Raw genomic sequence first — 16,575 nt, forward strand, 5'->3', positions numbered from 1 at the left:
AGAGAAGAAAGTAGGATGATGTTGTTTTTTACTTTTGAACTGAAAGGTGGGTACTTCTCTAAGTTCTATGGTATGGCCATCTAAATATTTCCCTCCAAATGCCTAAATTGCTAACATCCTACATGCATGTTAATAGAATATGTAACTAGCATGGGGTCCACTACCTCACTCATAGGAAAATTCCCTATTGTTTCTGTCTAACTCTGGTTAGGGAGTGAGATTCTTCATGCTTCCATTCCTTCCAGAACATACAAGCTCCCCTCTCTCTTTCCAGGCTTACATGTATCCAGGAATGCTAAGTGGCTAACTAGTCATAGTTTTGGTTTTTTATTTATTTTTAAAAGGAGGAATGGTCCACACTTCAGATGGCTTATCTTCTTGAATGCCTGCCGCTAGAACTTTCTAACGAAAGATTCTCTTTCTCTTGCCTACTTTGAGGGCTCCTTATTCCTTCGATCAGTTCTTCCTTTCTCATTACATTCTCCCTTCTCTCTGCCCTCTCTAGGCTCAGTCTTATCTGTCTGAGAGAGGCAATAACCAGTTTTTCAAGCATGCCCAGGTGGCTCTGATCTCGGCATTTAGGTTAGCAGTGTCATTGGATCTTTGTTTCTGCTCTGGTGAGGGCTGGGGCAGAAGAAAAGTCTTTAGTTTACAAGTAAGACAGAAATAAAGGAGGGAAATAGGGAGGAACAATCAGATTCATATTTTGGGATACAAATCTGTCACAAATGCAGGTTCATTTTACCTACTTTGACTAAAAGTTTGTTCTCTCTCTTCCAGACCTGCATTCATTCTCAAAATGTGAACTTTTTCTCCCTCATCAGTACCTCCGTGTTTCAAGTCTCCTAAACACACCTTCTAATTATACCCCAATGATACCATTGACCATGAATCATCACACATACACTGTAGCAGCAGCATCTTTTTCTGGCTATTCTCTTCTCTCCTTTCATTTACCTTAGTTGATTCTAACCATACATCTCCAAATGCATTAAATACCTTAAGTACCTTTTCAGTTTGCCCTCTATTTCTCTTCCCACCCACTTACAGTCTGGCTCCTATCTACTTCTCTTTACCAGACAACTATCGTTTTGGTCAAGTTCATGGATTAAAAAAAAAATCCATGAACTTTGACACTATTGCTCACTCTCTTGACTTCCAGTTATGATTAGCTTTCTACATGCTGCCATTTGTCTGGTGTTTTTGACTTTCTGTATTTCATTGTATGAATATCTTTGATCATTTTCCTTTCTATCCCAGTTAAACTATAACAATGGTTCTATACTCTCCTTTCTTTCTTGAAGAGGATTTAAAATCCTATTACATTTTTTAAAATCTAATACTGAGCCTCTTTCCTGTCTTCTGGATGCCCTGAAGTAGATTGCTTAGATTCAAGAACATTTTGAAAGACTGCTTATGAAGCAATAGCAGCAGGGTGCAAGTCATACTTTTCACACTTCTTTGAATATCATTTCCTTCAGGTTTTTTTTTAAATTAATTAATTAATTTTTGGCTGTGTTGGATCTTTGTTGCTGCACGCGGGCTTTCTCTAGTTGCAGTGAGCGGGGGCTACTTTTTGTTGCGGTGAGCCAGTTTCTCATTGTGGTGGCTTCTCTTGTTGCGGAGCACGGGCCCTGGGCACACGGGCTCAGTTTCTCCGCGGCATGTGGGATCTTCCCGGACCAGGGCTCGAACCGGTGTCCCCTGCATCAGCAGTCAGATTCTTAACCGCTGCGCCACCAGGGAAGTCCTCCTTCAGCTTTTTCTTTTTCTACCCAAAGATAAAAGGAAATAGATTCAATGTTGTTGAGAACACTGACTTTTCTTCTCAGATTAAACCCATGTATTTTCTAGTTTCATTCTATATTTGTATCTTGTTTGCCATTGCAATTTGTAAACTTACTGAGCAGGAAATAGTTGTTGTTCTTTCAATTTGGAATAGCCCTAAGCACATGGTTATTAATGGTGACATGCTTTAAACGTCCTTGGTTTTAAAATCAACAATGTTAAACATCATTCGAGTTTTTCACTTTTACTTTTCTTTATTCTTGGCTTGCAGGTTTTATTCTGGATACTCTCACTATGTGGTTCTCATACGAGAATGGAGTCATTCTATAATAGTTGATTTACAAACATTGGAAGAAAATATATTAGCCACCGAGATTTAGATAATTCCATCTCCCATTACAGTACAGTGGTATTAGTGTGACTTTGAAATCTAGTCGTATTACCTCTGTTTTGAGGCAAATATGTGAGCTTTGATTCCCATATATGAAAATTAGTGATAATAACCTACTTGTATGGGTTTTTGTGAAGAATAAGTGAAAAAATTTATATTACATGCTTGACTGCTAAGTGCTTAATAAATGGTAACTGCCATTGGTCTGAAATTATTCTGCTCATTTTCTTAAAAGTGACTACCATGCCCTGTACTCACCAATACCTTGCCTATACCACAAATGTATTTTTGCTTTTTTTGTGGTTTTTCTGAGTTGTGATATTTTGAATTCTAACAGAATGCAGGATGTTGGGGAATTCCTTTAATGGATGAGAGAAATCTGGGATGTTCTCCTATTATCTCATTTATTCCTGTAGCTCCCAGGTTTGGAGATATAAAGTTGTTAGAAAGTTGCTCTCACTCACTTGCATTTTAGGAGACGTTAATCAGTCCCATTTAAAAGGAGTTGGTATACATATATTTTAAATAAGCACAGAAAAATCTTGGGGTCCAATGACATCTTTTGAAGCCTGGTTGGATAGGAGAATAGTGAACTTTAGTTAAAGTGACAACTTGAGCTGTCTTTTTTGGCAGTAAGTGTTGGTTAATTCTAACAGCAGGAATGATTGAAAAGTCCAAGAAACAATCTTCTCGCATGGATTTTGTTACGATTGACACTACTTACAAAATTGTAAGGTTCTATAACAGAAAGACCTGCTTCCCAAAGTACCTTTTCTGAAAATTCACCCCACCCCGATTGTTGCATATCTGTTTAATTTTTCAGTTCTTGTGGTTTCCAAGGAATCCACAACCATTAAAAATGAGCTTAACTCCTCTGGAGGTCAATCATTCATTCATCCATCAGCGAATTCAAAAAATATTGACGGTCCAGTTTGAATCACTTTGCTGTGCTCCATGTACCATGATTTTCTAAAGTTGTCGCCCTTGCCTCTAGTTGGGGGAAAGGGGAAGAAAATAAACATGGAAATAAATTAAAATGCAGGGTCCTATGAAGGAACTGGACAGCGTGGGGGACCTAAGTTTTGGACACTACGGAAATAGAAGTTCAGCTCTGCAACTCATGAGCTGTGTGCCTTGAACAGGTCATTTCAGGATGAGCAAGGTGAGAATGTCGTGGAACGCCGAACTCTAGGATGGTTCCAGCTCCTGGCAAAGGGTCACATCACGGTAGGTCTGTGAAGGTAGGATAGGCTTGCAGTGACCACTGAGAAAAAAAAGGTGTCGCCTGGCCCTTTTGCGCACAAGAGGAGAAACAGGAGGGGTCCCTTCGGGACTTCTGGGCTGGCTTCGCCGGCGGAGCCGCAGCGCACGTCGGCGTTTGGCGGGAAACACTCGAGCGTGGGCCCTCTGCTCGCGGCCGGGTCGCAACGGTTGGGCACCTCTCCGGCTGCCTCGCGCCACGTCATCGAACAGCTCCTCCTCCCCTCGCTCGAGTCGCACGCGCGGAAGTAAACACCTTGACGTCATCAGGGCGCGTCTTCGCCTTTCCCCTCCCATCTTCCCAGAACGGTGGACGTGCTCACCTCCGCTCTGGGCCAGGTCTATGTCCCGGTTTCCCGCCGTCGCGGGCAGGGCGCCAAGGCGGCAGGAGGAAGGTGAGCGATCAAGAGACCTCCAAGAAGAGCGGCCTTCGGCAGTTCCCATCGCGGATAGAGGTGCGGTCCGCGGGACACTACGGAGGCCAGCGGGAGTTATGGCATGGGGGTTCTGGGGGGGGATAAAAGTCCGCCTTAGGCAGGCAGAGAAGAGTAGGGGGGAAGGCCGCAGCGTTCTTGTCGCTCTCCAAGCCGGAGGGGAACTTTGCATCCAGTGAGGACTTTGGTCTAGAGGGGGGCGGTCCCAGACCCAAGTTGGGTGAAAACCCTGCTGGGGGACAAAAAAGTGAAGCCCAACGCCGAAACGCGTTCTGCTCTTAAATGGGCTCATAAAGCCTTTGTTCTCTACCCATCCATTCCCGCCTCCCCCCCCTCCGCCCCTTCGTCGGGCCGCCAGCCTGCCTTTGGGTACGGTATGAGGGAGCCAGTTTCCAGGAGCCAGTTTCCATGGTTACCCACCACTTGGCCTTCTGGGATATCAGTCACTCTGAACAGGGACCTAACTTGAACCGTGAATCAGAAGCAAACACAGGTGGCTTTTAATTCAGCTGAGAGTTTTTCTGCTGTGTTCCAGGTTTTGGTCTATTGTTTAATAAAATTGGGTTTTGTACTTCTGTATAGGTATGCTTGCAAATACATTGCCTTGTGCTAGGCTTAACTTTGTCAGCTACTTTGAGTCATGCATTAGCAAATGCTCAAGTTGATTTCACTAAAAAGTTGCTCTGGGTTTGTAAACCCTCGCTTGCAAATTGGATGTAGGTGATTTAACTGAAGAGTCATGGGTTGATTATTTCCAGCCCTGAAATTCTATTGTCATTCCCTTTTCAGTTTTGGGAGATTGAATGAGAGATATCTTTACAGGCCTTTGAATTGCACAATTTTTCCCCCTGTCATTACAGAAGAGAAAGGATGCACATCACAGGAGGGAGGAACTACTCCAACTTTTCCTATTCAAAAACAAAGAAAAAAGCTTATTCAAGCTGTGAGGGACAATTCATTCCTTATTGTTACTGGAAATACAGGAAGTGGTAAAACAACTCAACTCCCAAAATATCTATATGAAGCAGGTAATTTTATTCTGGGAAAATATTGGGATTACTTTAAAAATATCCTCTTAAAACCTAATATGACTTCTGTATTACACAAATGCCCATCATTTGTTTTACAGTCCCAGTTCTTGTCTTGGCACACTGTCCCTACATCTTCCTTGCTTTTTTACGGTCTTATTTCAGATTAGTTGAAATGACATTTTCAGTTATCATAATAATTCCAAATAGAATTATAGGTAGATGTTGATTCTGTGCTATAGAATAAGGTTGTCTTGCAGTAGACTGTTGACCACTGGTACTGAAATAATTTTCCGAGGGAAGGGATATATTGATATCTGCTGCTGACATTAGTATTTCTTGGTACTATCTCCAGAGTGTTATCAGGTAACTGTTTATTCCTTGACTCTCCTAACACCAAGCCAGCTAACAAATTATCCTTACGGTGTCTTTCCCTTCAATACGGTAAAACTTTCTATCATAAGGTTGGTATAGAGCAAAATTATGTTGGATATTATAAAAATTTCGTAGTGTATATTAACTTACTCTAATGCATCAAATCTAAGATGCCGTCTATTAAGACACACCCCTATTTTACATACTATTAATGAAAAAAAAATGCCATCAGTTATAAGATGCATCTCCCTTTCAAAGATATTAAAATAGTAAAATATGCCTGTAGAATCTATGAAAAGTGGTATATTTAAACTTCTGTGGTAAAGTTAAATCCATTTTAGGAAGTGTGTGGAATTTTATGGATTCCTAGGGGTTAAAAATTCTTGGCTTACTCTTTAGAGTAAATCTTTAGACTGAAATTGAAAAAAATTAATTAAAATATATACATTTAGAACAGCTATTAATATGTAGTCTTATTTTTAATTAATACTTAAATTTCCATGGTGCACATGTAATACAGTGTGTTGTTAATTGGCAGAGTTTTCTTTTAGAAACACTTGAACAGTTTGTATTGATTGACCAGAAACAATTTAGCTCTAATGGGAAGCAATTGTTAACATTTTTGTGTGTTTTTACTTCTGGTTTTGATAGGGTTTTCACAACATGGTATGATTGGTGTGACTCAGCCACGAAAAGTAGCTGCCATATCTGTTGCTCAGAGGGTTGCTGAAGAAATGAAATGCACTTTGGGATCCAAAGTAGGATACCAAGTTCGTTTTGACGATTGCAGCTCTAAGGTACAAAAGTTTTGCTTGTATTTAATTATGTACTGTAAATTTATAGAGAGAGTGAGAAAGTGATGAAAGATTTTGACTTCAAAATTCCATTTATATTTTAAAGAAACAAAGCCTCAGATTAGAATTAATTTGTGTTGCCCATTGTTAATGCTCTAGTCCTGGGGTGTCTAATTCATCCCATTTTCTCCCTTCTCAATTAGTTTATGTGACAGTTATGTTGATTTTTCACAGGACTGTCATGTATTTTAGCTGTAAGGATCCTTGGCATGTAACTTACATTTGTATTCTTTCAAAATATTTTTTATTGCAGTAAAATGCACATAAAATAAAAGTTACCATTTGTATTACTTTTAAACCATTTTTAGGTGAACAATTCAGTAGCATTAAGTTCATTCATAGTGTTGTGTAACCACTACTGCTGTCTATTTTCAGAATGTTTTCACCATCCCAACCAAAAACTCTGTATCTACTAAACAGTAGCTCCACATTCACATCTCCCCGCCCCTAGTCCCTGGTAACTTCTATTCTGCTTTATGTCTCTATACATTTCCATATTCTAAGTACCCTGTACAAGTGGAATCGTACAATATTTTGTCCTTTGTGTCTGGCTTATTTCATTTAGCTGAAGTTTTCAAGGTTCATCCATATTGTACGGTTATATTCTTAAAGTCAGTGGAAAACTGACAGCTTAATGAACAAAGTCATTGATCAAGTATTTATTGAGCATCTTCTGTATTCATGGCAATAGTTCATAGTTACAATTTATATTCCTTCAGGATTTCTTAATCCTGTACCAGATACAAAACAATCTCTGATTTGCCTATGGTCCCTGATAGGAATGGTCATCAACAGTGGCAAAGAATGACTCCCCAAAATACTGTCTTTGCCTTCCTAGTGGTCACTGCTGGGGATTTTTCTTTCTTTTTTTCTTCCTTTGTTTTATGGATATCATTGCTGTTAACTCCTCCTTTGGACCTTACTCTCAGCGTGTTTTTTTTTTTTTTTTTTTTGGCGGTACGCAGGCCTCTCACTGTTGTGGCCTCTCCCGTTGCGGAGCACAGGCTCCGGACACACAGGCTCAGCAGCCATGGCTCACGGGCCCAGCCGCTCCGCGGCATGTGGGATCTTCCCGGATCGGGGCACGAACCCGTGTCCACTGCATCGGCAGGCGGACTCTCAACCACTGCACCACCAGGGAAGCCCTCTCACCTTGTTTTAATTCTAGTCAACTGACCCTATTTTTGTAACAGGAAAGTGGTCAAGGAAGAAGAGAGTGAGAGAAATGGTGCACCTACCTTTTCTCTTGAGTCCTCTAAAATAGCAGCTGAGACAGGGAGATGAATTCCATTTCATTATTGTTTTCCCACAACTTGCTCATCTGAAGTCATTACATTATCTTAACCACTTTCCACTGACTTCATTGTATTTCCTTATTGGTCACTTTTGTTTGCTTTATTCCAGAATATTCGCCTTAGTTCCTTATCCCTGTCTCTGTATAGATCACGTTTCGTAATTTACCATCCATGTTAGTAGACATGTTATTAGACTATTTTATGTACTCTTATTTCATCAGATTAGTTTGGTCACTTAATATCTGTACATCTGAGGGGGAAAATTTAGTTTGCAAAGCAGGGATGAATTTCTGTGATTTTATTTTTATGTATATGTTAATGTACTCTGCTGTTTGAACATTAGGAAACAGCAATCAAATACATGACAGATGGATGTTTACTGAAACATATTCTGGGAGATCCAAATCTTACCAAGTTCAGTGTCATTATATTGGATGAAGCCCATGAGAGAACTCTAACTACAGTGAGTATTTTACTGTATCAGTTATTTATTAGACAGTTTACTTCTTTTGGGTAGCTTTGTACTGTATAGTGAATTGCCTTCTCTTACTTACATTTTAATCTATTCAAATGGGAATCCTTTGGTTAGGAGAGCAAAATATTTAAAATAAATTGGTTGTTATGTACACTTGTGACTTATTAGAAATTTACTTTTCTTTCAGGACATCTTATTTGGTTTATTGAAGAAGCTGTTTCAGGAGAAGTCTCCTAATAGGAAAGAGCATTTAAAGGTGGTAGTGATGTCAGCAACTATGGAATTAGCCAAGCTCTCTGCATTCTTTGGAAATTGTCCAATATTTGATATACCTGGAAGGCTTTATCCGGTCAGAGAAAAATTCTGCAATTTGATTGGTCCACGAGATAGAGAAAATACTGCATATATTCAAGCGGTATTACTTGGCATCCTTTTTATGTCTTTTCTGTATCTATGATTCTAGCTGATTGAGTAGTTTGATAATTTATTTGTCTCTATTATTTTAATGGCAGCCCTCATAGGTCCTAGGACTTTTTTTAAAAAAGATTTATTATTTATTTATTTACTTATTTTTGGCTGTGTCGGGTCTTAGTTGCAGCACGCAAGATCTTCATTGAGGCACGCAGGATCTTTTGTTGTGGCGTGTGGGCTCTTCTTTGTGGTGCACGGGCTTCTCTCTAGTTGTGGTTTGCACGCAGGCTCCAGGGCACGTGGGCTCTGTAGTTTGCAGCACGCAGGCTCTAGTTGAGGCATGCAAGCTCAGTAGTTGTGGCACGTGGGCTTAGTTGCCCCGCGGCATGTGGGATCTTAGTTGCCTGACCAGGGATTGAACCCGCATCCCCTGCATTGGAAGGTGGATTCATTACCACTGGACCACCAGGGAAGTCCCAGGTCCTAGGACTTTCGAGAATCAAGTTTAATTTTTCTGTGGAACTAGGGGAGGTGGTGGTGGTGGGGGGACTGTATTTCCACTAGCATATTATGCTTGTGTTTCTTGCTTTAGATTGTGAAAGTGACCATGGATATCCATTTGAATGAAATGGCTGGAGACATCTTGGTTTTTCTGACTGGTGAGCATTCAGTACCAGGTTTTAAAAGTTTACTATTTGTACAAGGGAGCGGGGCACCATGATAGAGTGTTACCTTTGTTGGAAAATCTAGGCTCTACTCATGTTATCCTAGCCTTTTATGATTTTCTGAGTAGTTTTAGATATTATATCTATTACAAGATATATAAGGTAATTCTACACTGCCCTAAAAACCATGAGTCTCATTAGTAAACATAGGTAAAATACACTGACTTTTAGTAGAAAGATATTAAATGGTAAAATATTAATATTTTTATTACTCTATCTTATATAGAGCTGTTAACCACACTAAACAGTCCTGGATCTGAATGATTAATTTCATTATTTCAAAAGACATACTACTAGCTCCTTTCTTCTTTGAGTGGTGGGATGGTACTGTGTGGTAGCAGTACATAAGGTGTAGAATCCATGTCTCATAGACAAGCCTTTTTTGGAGGTCAAAAATAGAAATAGTTAAATCTCAGACTAGTGTGATTTTTCAAGTAGCAGCATCCTACTAACAGATATGAGTAATTTCATGGCTCACCTCCTACACTGCCTTGTACCCCTGTCAGAAGTGAGACATTGTAACAATCTCTTAGCCTTTTTGAGGTACTTAATTAAGCATTTTGAAATACACCTAAATGTAGTATCTCCTGGACTAGCCTCCCCTATGGTAATGATTAACTTTATTGAGTCTTCCTCAAATATACCATATTAGCAAGATGAAAGGCTTTATGACTATAAACATTTTTATTCCTTTAGAGATTTAAATTCCTTGGAAACTTTCTTCTATTTTTAATTTTATTATTGTTGAGATTGAGTACAATTTTATGTGTTCATCTACCTTAGATCAAATGAGAGATTTAAAATAACTATTATGTAAAACCAATATTAATCTAGAAGGGTTTTTTTTTATTCTTAAATTGATTTTGCTGTTCAGTTGCTGATTATTTTCTCCCCTCATTTCAGGTCAGTTTGAAATCGAAAAAAGTTGTGAGTTACTTTTTCAGATGGCAGAGTCTGTTGATTATGATTATGATGTCCAAGATACCACTCTAGATGGCTTGCTAATATTGCCGTGTTATGGATCTATGACAACAGGTAATTCCTCACTAGAACAGAAAATTTGATTTTTAAAACTTTTCATTGAATAATAACATGTATACAGAACAGTGTTCAGATCTTAGGTGTTTAGGTCAGTGAATTTCACAAAGTGAACTCACCTTTGTAACCAACACCCAGATCAAGAAACAGAGCATTAGGAGAACCAATCAGCATCCCTTTGAGAGAAGTGATTTTTTTTTCTTGAAATCTTTTCACATTCACTTTTTCAAGACCTTGGACATCTATCCCCCTTACTATTGTTAAGAGTGGCCTATGTCTTATCCCAGCAGAACAAAAATATTGTTGGTAATTTTTTGAAATTAAGGCTATAATTCCTTGATAGTAGTACCATAAGTCAAATCTGATTTGCCACTGCCACGGAATTTCTAGAAATTTTGTATATCCTTATATATCTGAAACAAACCAGTGGATTGTTTTCTTTTTATGTAGCTACACACATTAGTCTACTTTTCAAGTGCGATGTTGTTCTTTTTTAAGTTCAAAGAGCAAATGCAAACTCTTATTCTATTTGTTCATAATATTGTTGAATGAGGTTTAGAATTTGTTTTATAAAACTATTTTATTATGGAATTTGACTTGTAAAAGCAAAGGGAAGTTAACCTGCAGCCTCCTATTTGAAGTTTGATTGGGATTAGCATTTAATGTAATGCAAAAAGCATTTAAATGTTTTTATATTTTACGTGTAGTTTTGTTTTTGTTGAGTAGGTGGTTCTTATCCTTATATTAACGAAAAATGTTCAGGAATATATGTGTTGGTAAATAACCATAGACCATGTGCTATTTTGGAAATCTTTTTTGTGATGATATTGGGCCCTTGCTCTCAACATTGAGATCTATTTTAGATTTTTACAACTTAAAGGGAATTTGTAGGGTCATTATTAGATATTTAATGTTCTCATTGTTTTTTTTGAGATTTTATCTACTAACTTTTATAATTTACTTTATAACTGATAAGATAATTCAAAACCTGTTGCAGTTGCTTTGTTGTTAACTATTAACAATATATATATTTTTTCTTTTTCTATATAAAGTAAATAATTTCATTCTTTCCATTTTACTGCCATATTGAAAATAATGTTCTCTATCTGCCATTGCTTCTTGATTATCTTCCTGAAATTCAGTTTTTGTACTATTAAAGGTTGCTAGTGACCTCCTGTTCCTCAAATACCATGGCTTTTTTCTATTTGTATTTTGATTTTGTGTTAATATAAGTCTCCTTAAATGCTGTTGTTTAGGATAATTATTTGGTTCTCCTGACCACTATTTCTATAAGGCTGCTGTCTTCCCACGCTCCCTGGCCTTTGTTCCCTTCTGAATGTGACTGTTCCCTAAGGTTTCATCCTTAGCTTGCTGTTTTCTTAGAATTCTCTGTTTTGGAGAGGTTGGCTCCTAGGATTCATCTGTCACTTTGTGATGACTCCTGAAAGCTGTCTCTAGTTCAGTCTCCTGCACTCTAGACCTGGTGGGTCTCACAGGGCTTTCTGGTCTGTGCATCCTAGATCATACAATCCAAACAAGTGGCAACTCCTACAGGTTTTCTTTTACCTTTATCTTGTCCAGATCACTCATTTTTCTTTTTTTTTTTCTCATTGTCATCATTAGAATTGGGATCCTCAGTTTGCTTTCCTGAGCTGTTAACATATCCTGCTAACTTGTTTTCCCTGATTTAATCTACCATCCTACCTGCCATGATAAACATAATCTTCCAAAAGCACAGCTCTGATTGTGTCAGTCTCCTGTTGGGTACCTTCATCCATTTCCTATTGCCAACTGAATTATAATGCGAACTTAATAACTTGGTATTCATTATCCTTCCTGTATGACTTCTACCAGCTTTCAGCCCTAATTCCCAGTGTATGTGATTTTCTTTGTTGGTGTATATGCGTAAATGGTAAAGATGTGGGATTGGGTGTGAGTAGAGCCATTATTAAAGGGTTTTGTTTGTTCATTTTAGTTTCCCTTCCGGTTCCAAGGACACTGTAAGGGTGAGCTACTGGTGATCCATTATGATCATAACAATATTTATTGTAGCAGTTTATAACAGTGCAAAGAGGCATTCAGATGGAGCTGATGAGGTACTAAGTAATGGGTGAGGTGGCGTTGGATGAAGTAGGGAGAGGGTGGCAGGTTCCTGGGATCTAAGGCTTTCTTTCTAAGCCTGGTAAATACAATATAGCACTTATTTTCTTTATTATTGCTACTTTGGGTTGTGGGGAGAGACACATAACATTATCATGTTATTTCCTTTATTTCCTGTTAGCTTCAGGAACAGAAAACTTGCACTGGGGCGTGAGGAGTGGGAAGAAGAGTTTCCTGCTTATAGCCTGGAGTGAGGGGGTACAAATGGACCTAGGTTTAGTGAATAAGTAAAAATTATGAGGTGGATATTTTATATTTGCTCTTATTTCTGGGCTAGCCATGAGGGTGGCTGACTGTTTCAAAGGGACATCTTAAAATACCTCCCTACTTGACATAAAAAATTCTCATCTGTCAAATGTGAAGAGGTGCTGTGGTATCCCTTGTACTACCAGGGTCATGTGACCCTGCTCCCTGGGCTGAACTCCCCCAAGCCCCAGCCTTTGCAATGTTCACTCAAACTCAAAATGTAAGAGAGATTTTTGATTCCTTTTCTTCCCACAACATTTTTGTGACTCTGTGTTTGCTCTTTCCTGAACTTGTACTCCTCCTTTCCCTTTTATTCTCCCCTTTCACTGGTTGAAATATGCTATTTTGTTTCACAAGTGCAACCAACTCCATAAGAACCTTTCCTGATTTCCCTCCTCACAGCTGGTTTTTCTCTCTTCTTCATTTGAACCTCATTGTGCTTTACTGTATCTCTTGTGGCACTTAACACATTTATCTTGTGTTACGATTTTCTCATCCCCTCTATGAGATTGTGAACTTCCTGAGGTCAAGTACTAAACACTGAAAAAGTCCTGACTAAGTATTTCTTAAATTGAGTTCCAGATTTTTTACTTTCTGCTGGATATTCTATTAATGTCTTACACCAAACACTATGTCTGAACCTTTTTCTTGTTTCTCTCAAACCTTTTCCCTCTTCTGACTTCCCCCTTTTTGTTTAGGTCTTATACTCCTTCAGGTTGGTCATGCATTTAGGGAAAGCTGAACCCTCACAAAAATTTATGAACTGAAATATACCTGTTACTTCATAAGTGACAGTTATTTGCATGGAATTAGACACTTTTAGCACTGACGTAATTATCTAATTCAGTGCTTCTTAGCCTTTTGTGGAGGGTGGGGATCTCAGATTTTTATTTTTAAGTAATGAAAGCCTGGCTGTTTTTCTAGAAAAATGCACATATACCCATATATATATATTTGCATAATCAGATTTTTTTATTTTACAGATAGAGGCTAAGTGATGTTCCTGAGGTCACATGGTGAATCTACATTTGATAACTGGTTATTTATTCAGTAGTGGAGAATCTAACAGTACATGTGTTTCCAGAATAGATGAAGAAAAGGAGAGGAGTTTTACCTTGGATTAGTGTACAACATTTTAAAAGGGGAAAACCTACTCATTCAGATTATTGCATAAATCCAAAAATAGTTTTTTTTCCTTCTGCTTGCAAACCAAAGCTATTACTTCAATATAGCAAGTACCAAGTGTCTAAGATAGTTTCCTTAAATGTTAAGATTAAAGATGTGGGGGAATAAGGCTAATGAGTTTCACATAAAAACTTTTAGTCTATGTGGAGTCTCCCCAAATGGGAAAAATTTTCTTTTGTCTTAAAAAGAAATATATACTTTTTAAAAACAATAAAATCAGCAAAGAAAAATAAACTTACTCAGATGCCACCAACATGATTAAGTGATAATCAGTATTAATATTTTGAGGCATATTGTTCTGACCTTTTTATTTATGCATTTAGATATATTTTATTGTTTAGTGGGTTTTTTTAACAAAAATGGATTTATTTTACATATGCGTCTTCATTTTTCTTTTTTGCCCTTTGTAGAAGTTTTAAAAGTATAGAAAAGTACAAAAAAAATCCATTTTCCACTATGCAGAACTAATAGTTGGTGTCTCTCTTTTAAGAAAAATTACTCAATTGAGGGAAAATAATACAGTTTCATTATAAAGAATTCAAGCAGTGTACAGTTTTACAAAGGTAAAAGTAAAGAAATCACCTCAAACTCCATCCAGAAATAACCGTCTTTAACATTAGAAAAAACATTATTCAGATCTGTGTGTGTGTGTGTGTGTGTGTGTGTGTGTGTGTGTGTATGTATGTATGTGTGTACATATAGAAGGATAAGTAAGTAGTTAGATAGGTTGACAAACACTTTTTTTAAGAGAGAGATTATACTATTAGCTGCTTTTTAAAAAAGTATTTAATTTTTCTTGAATTTACTTGAAGGAATTGTTAACTTCAAGAATATCTTTCTTTACCACATGAGATAATATTTTATAAAAGAGTGCTTTAAAGTTTAAAAGGATGAAAAATATTAAGCTGAAGTTAATATCTTCTTTTTAGACTATATTTGATTGGAGATCTTATCTGTTGCCTGATTTGAAAGATGAGCACTTAAGTACTGATATTCTTCTATATCCTCCCCTTCTGATTTTTGTTAGTTATTTTTACATTGTTCAGTTGTATTCAGTATTTACTATCAATCCTTTTACCATGGTTTTTCCATTTCTAAGTTACTTTCAGTTAATTATAGATTGGCTAGATTTTAACCTTTTTTTTTTTTTTTAATAGAAGAGCTCTTGGGTGTTATTTTTTTTTTTGTAGTTCTTTTGTTTAAGAATGTCTGGCTTTTGCCTTTATACTTGAGCTGCATCTTGGCTGGGTTTTATGTTCTTGGGTCACACTTTCTTTTCCTTAGAACTTGGTAGACGTTGTCCAGTTGTCTTCTGGCATTGAATGTTGCTGCGGAGAAGTCTGAGGCCAACCTGATTTTTTTTCCCCTCCTTGTAAGTGATTTGCTTTTTCTGTCTGATTGCCTGAAAATTTCTATTTTTATCCTTAAAGTTCAATAGTTTTTAATTAGAAAATTTTTTGGTGTTGAGTGTTTTATAGTAAAATTGTCCTGGAATTTTATGTGCTCTTTTTAAAAATCAACTTTATTGAGGTATAATTTACATACAATAAACTGTGCCTGCTTTAAGTATATAGTTCAGTGAGTTTTGACAATGTATATACCTGTGTAACTACCACCACAAACAAGATAAATTATTCTTAGTTGCTCTTTTGATCTGCAAATTCAATTCTTTATTTCAAGGAAATTCTCTTGGGTTATATCTTTGTATATAACTCTTGTCTATTTATTGGTTTCCTACTTCAGAGTTACCAATTATTCTTATGTTGGATTGCATGTCTTCCATATTTTTTAGCTTCCTTCTAGTTACTTTATCTTTTCAACTGCGCTTACTGATTATCTCAAGCCTTTTCTCTATGTCAGAAGTTTGATTTCAGCTGTATTAGTGAGAATTCTCAAGATATTTTTGACTTACCCAAAAATGACTTCCGGGGGGGGGTAGAGTTTGAGCTGAGCAGTGTTGTACCTCTTTTATTCTGTTCCAGAATCATCTTTTTTCCCCCTTTGATTGACAATTTCTGTTTATAGCTTTATGTTCCTTTTATACACATATTCTCTCTCTCTCTCTCTCTCTCTCTCTCTCACACACACACACACACACACACACACACACACACACACTTTCTCTCTCTCTCAAACACGTTTCTGCTTTGGGATCAATTTGGAACAAATTCTTTGAGGACGTTTCAGTTGGCCTTAACATATGTCACATACATGTATCTTAGTAGCATTACTCCATTAAGAGCGTTCAGTGGTCTCTCCTCAGTATCCTTATTTCTTGGTAGATTTTGGAAAACCTTTCTGCCTCTTTGCCAATCCCCCCCCACCACCGTTAATTTATGCTCTAGTACCTTATTAGGTGCATGGAGGTAATCAGGAGAATTGCTACATCTTAATGAAAATATTCAGTTTCCCTTTTTCTTTGTGGAAAGTGAGAATGTGCTTTAGGATATATGTATTTAACTTTTTCCCAAACCTTTATAAACAAACATAAAATTGGCATGTGTTTATACTTGTGGAATATGGTGAAAGTATGTGGGTAAAATGTAAATGTGAAACAAACGTGAGTCTTGTCAAAACAGCAGTTTCAGGCCTTTTTTTTTTTTTTTTGCGGTACGCGGGCCTCTCACTATTGTGGCCTCTCCCGTTGCGGAGCACAGGCTCTGGACGCGCAGGCTCAGCGGCCATGGCTCACGGGCCCAGCCGCTCAGCAGCATGTGGGATCTTCCCGGACCAGGGCACGAACCCGTGTCCCCTGCATCAGCAGGTGGACTCTCAACCACTGCACCACCAGGGAAGCCCCAGGACTTTTTAATTGACTGTAGTGGACAAAATGATAAACTGAAATTTTGCTTGAACTGAAGACTAAAATTAGGTACTTTTAAACATGGGTTAATTGAAAAACAGAGTTAT

General features: G+C 37.7%; 1 protein-coding gene across 2 annotated transcripts in view; it reads left to right on the top strand.

The window, feature by feature from the left end:
* Window positions 1-3,735: 3,735 nt before the first annotated feature.
* DHX40 (DEAH-box helicase 40) overlaps window positions 3,736-16,575 on the top strand; it is a 51,985-nt gene continuing 39,145 nt past the window's right edge. Inside the window, exons 1-7 of one of the 2 annotated variants that reach the window (XM_060134352.1) lie at window positions 3,736-3,894; window positions 4,734-4,901; window positions 5,928-6,073; window positions 7,769-7,888; window positions 8,088-8,315; window positions 8,904-8,970; window positions 9,940-10,071. In XM_060134352.1, the coding sequence (XP_059990335.1) occupies window positions 3,783-3,894; window positions 4,734-4,901; window positions 5,928-6,073; window positions 7,769-7,888; window positions 8,088-8,315; window positions 8,904-8,970; window positions 9,940-10,071 (973 nt within the window). In that variant the 5' untranslated portion in view covers window positions 3,736-3,782. The remainder of the gene's footprint in view (window positions 3,895-4,733; window positions 4,902-5,927; window positions 6,074-7,768; window positions 7,889-8,087; window positions 8,316-8,903; window positions 8,971-9,939; window positions 10,072-16,575) is intronic. The other variant, XM_060134354.1, reaches the window with a different exon arrangement.

This window comes from Lagenorhynchus albirostris, chromosome 20 (genome assembly GCF_949774975.1).
Source record: "Lagenorhynchus albirostris chromosome 20, mLagAlb1.1, whole genome shotgun sequence".
NCBI lineage: Eukaryota > Metazoa > Chordata > Mammalia > Artiodactyla > Delphinidae > Lagenorhynchus > Lagenorhynchus albirostris.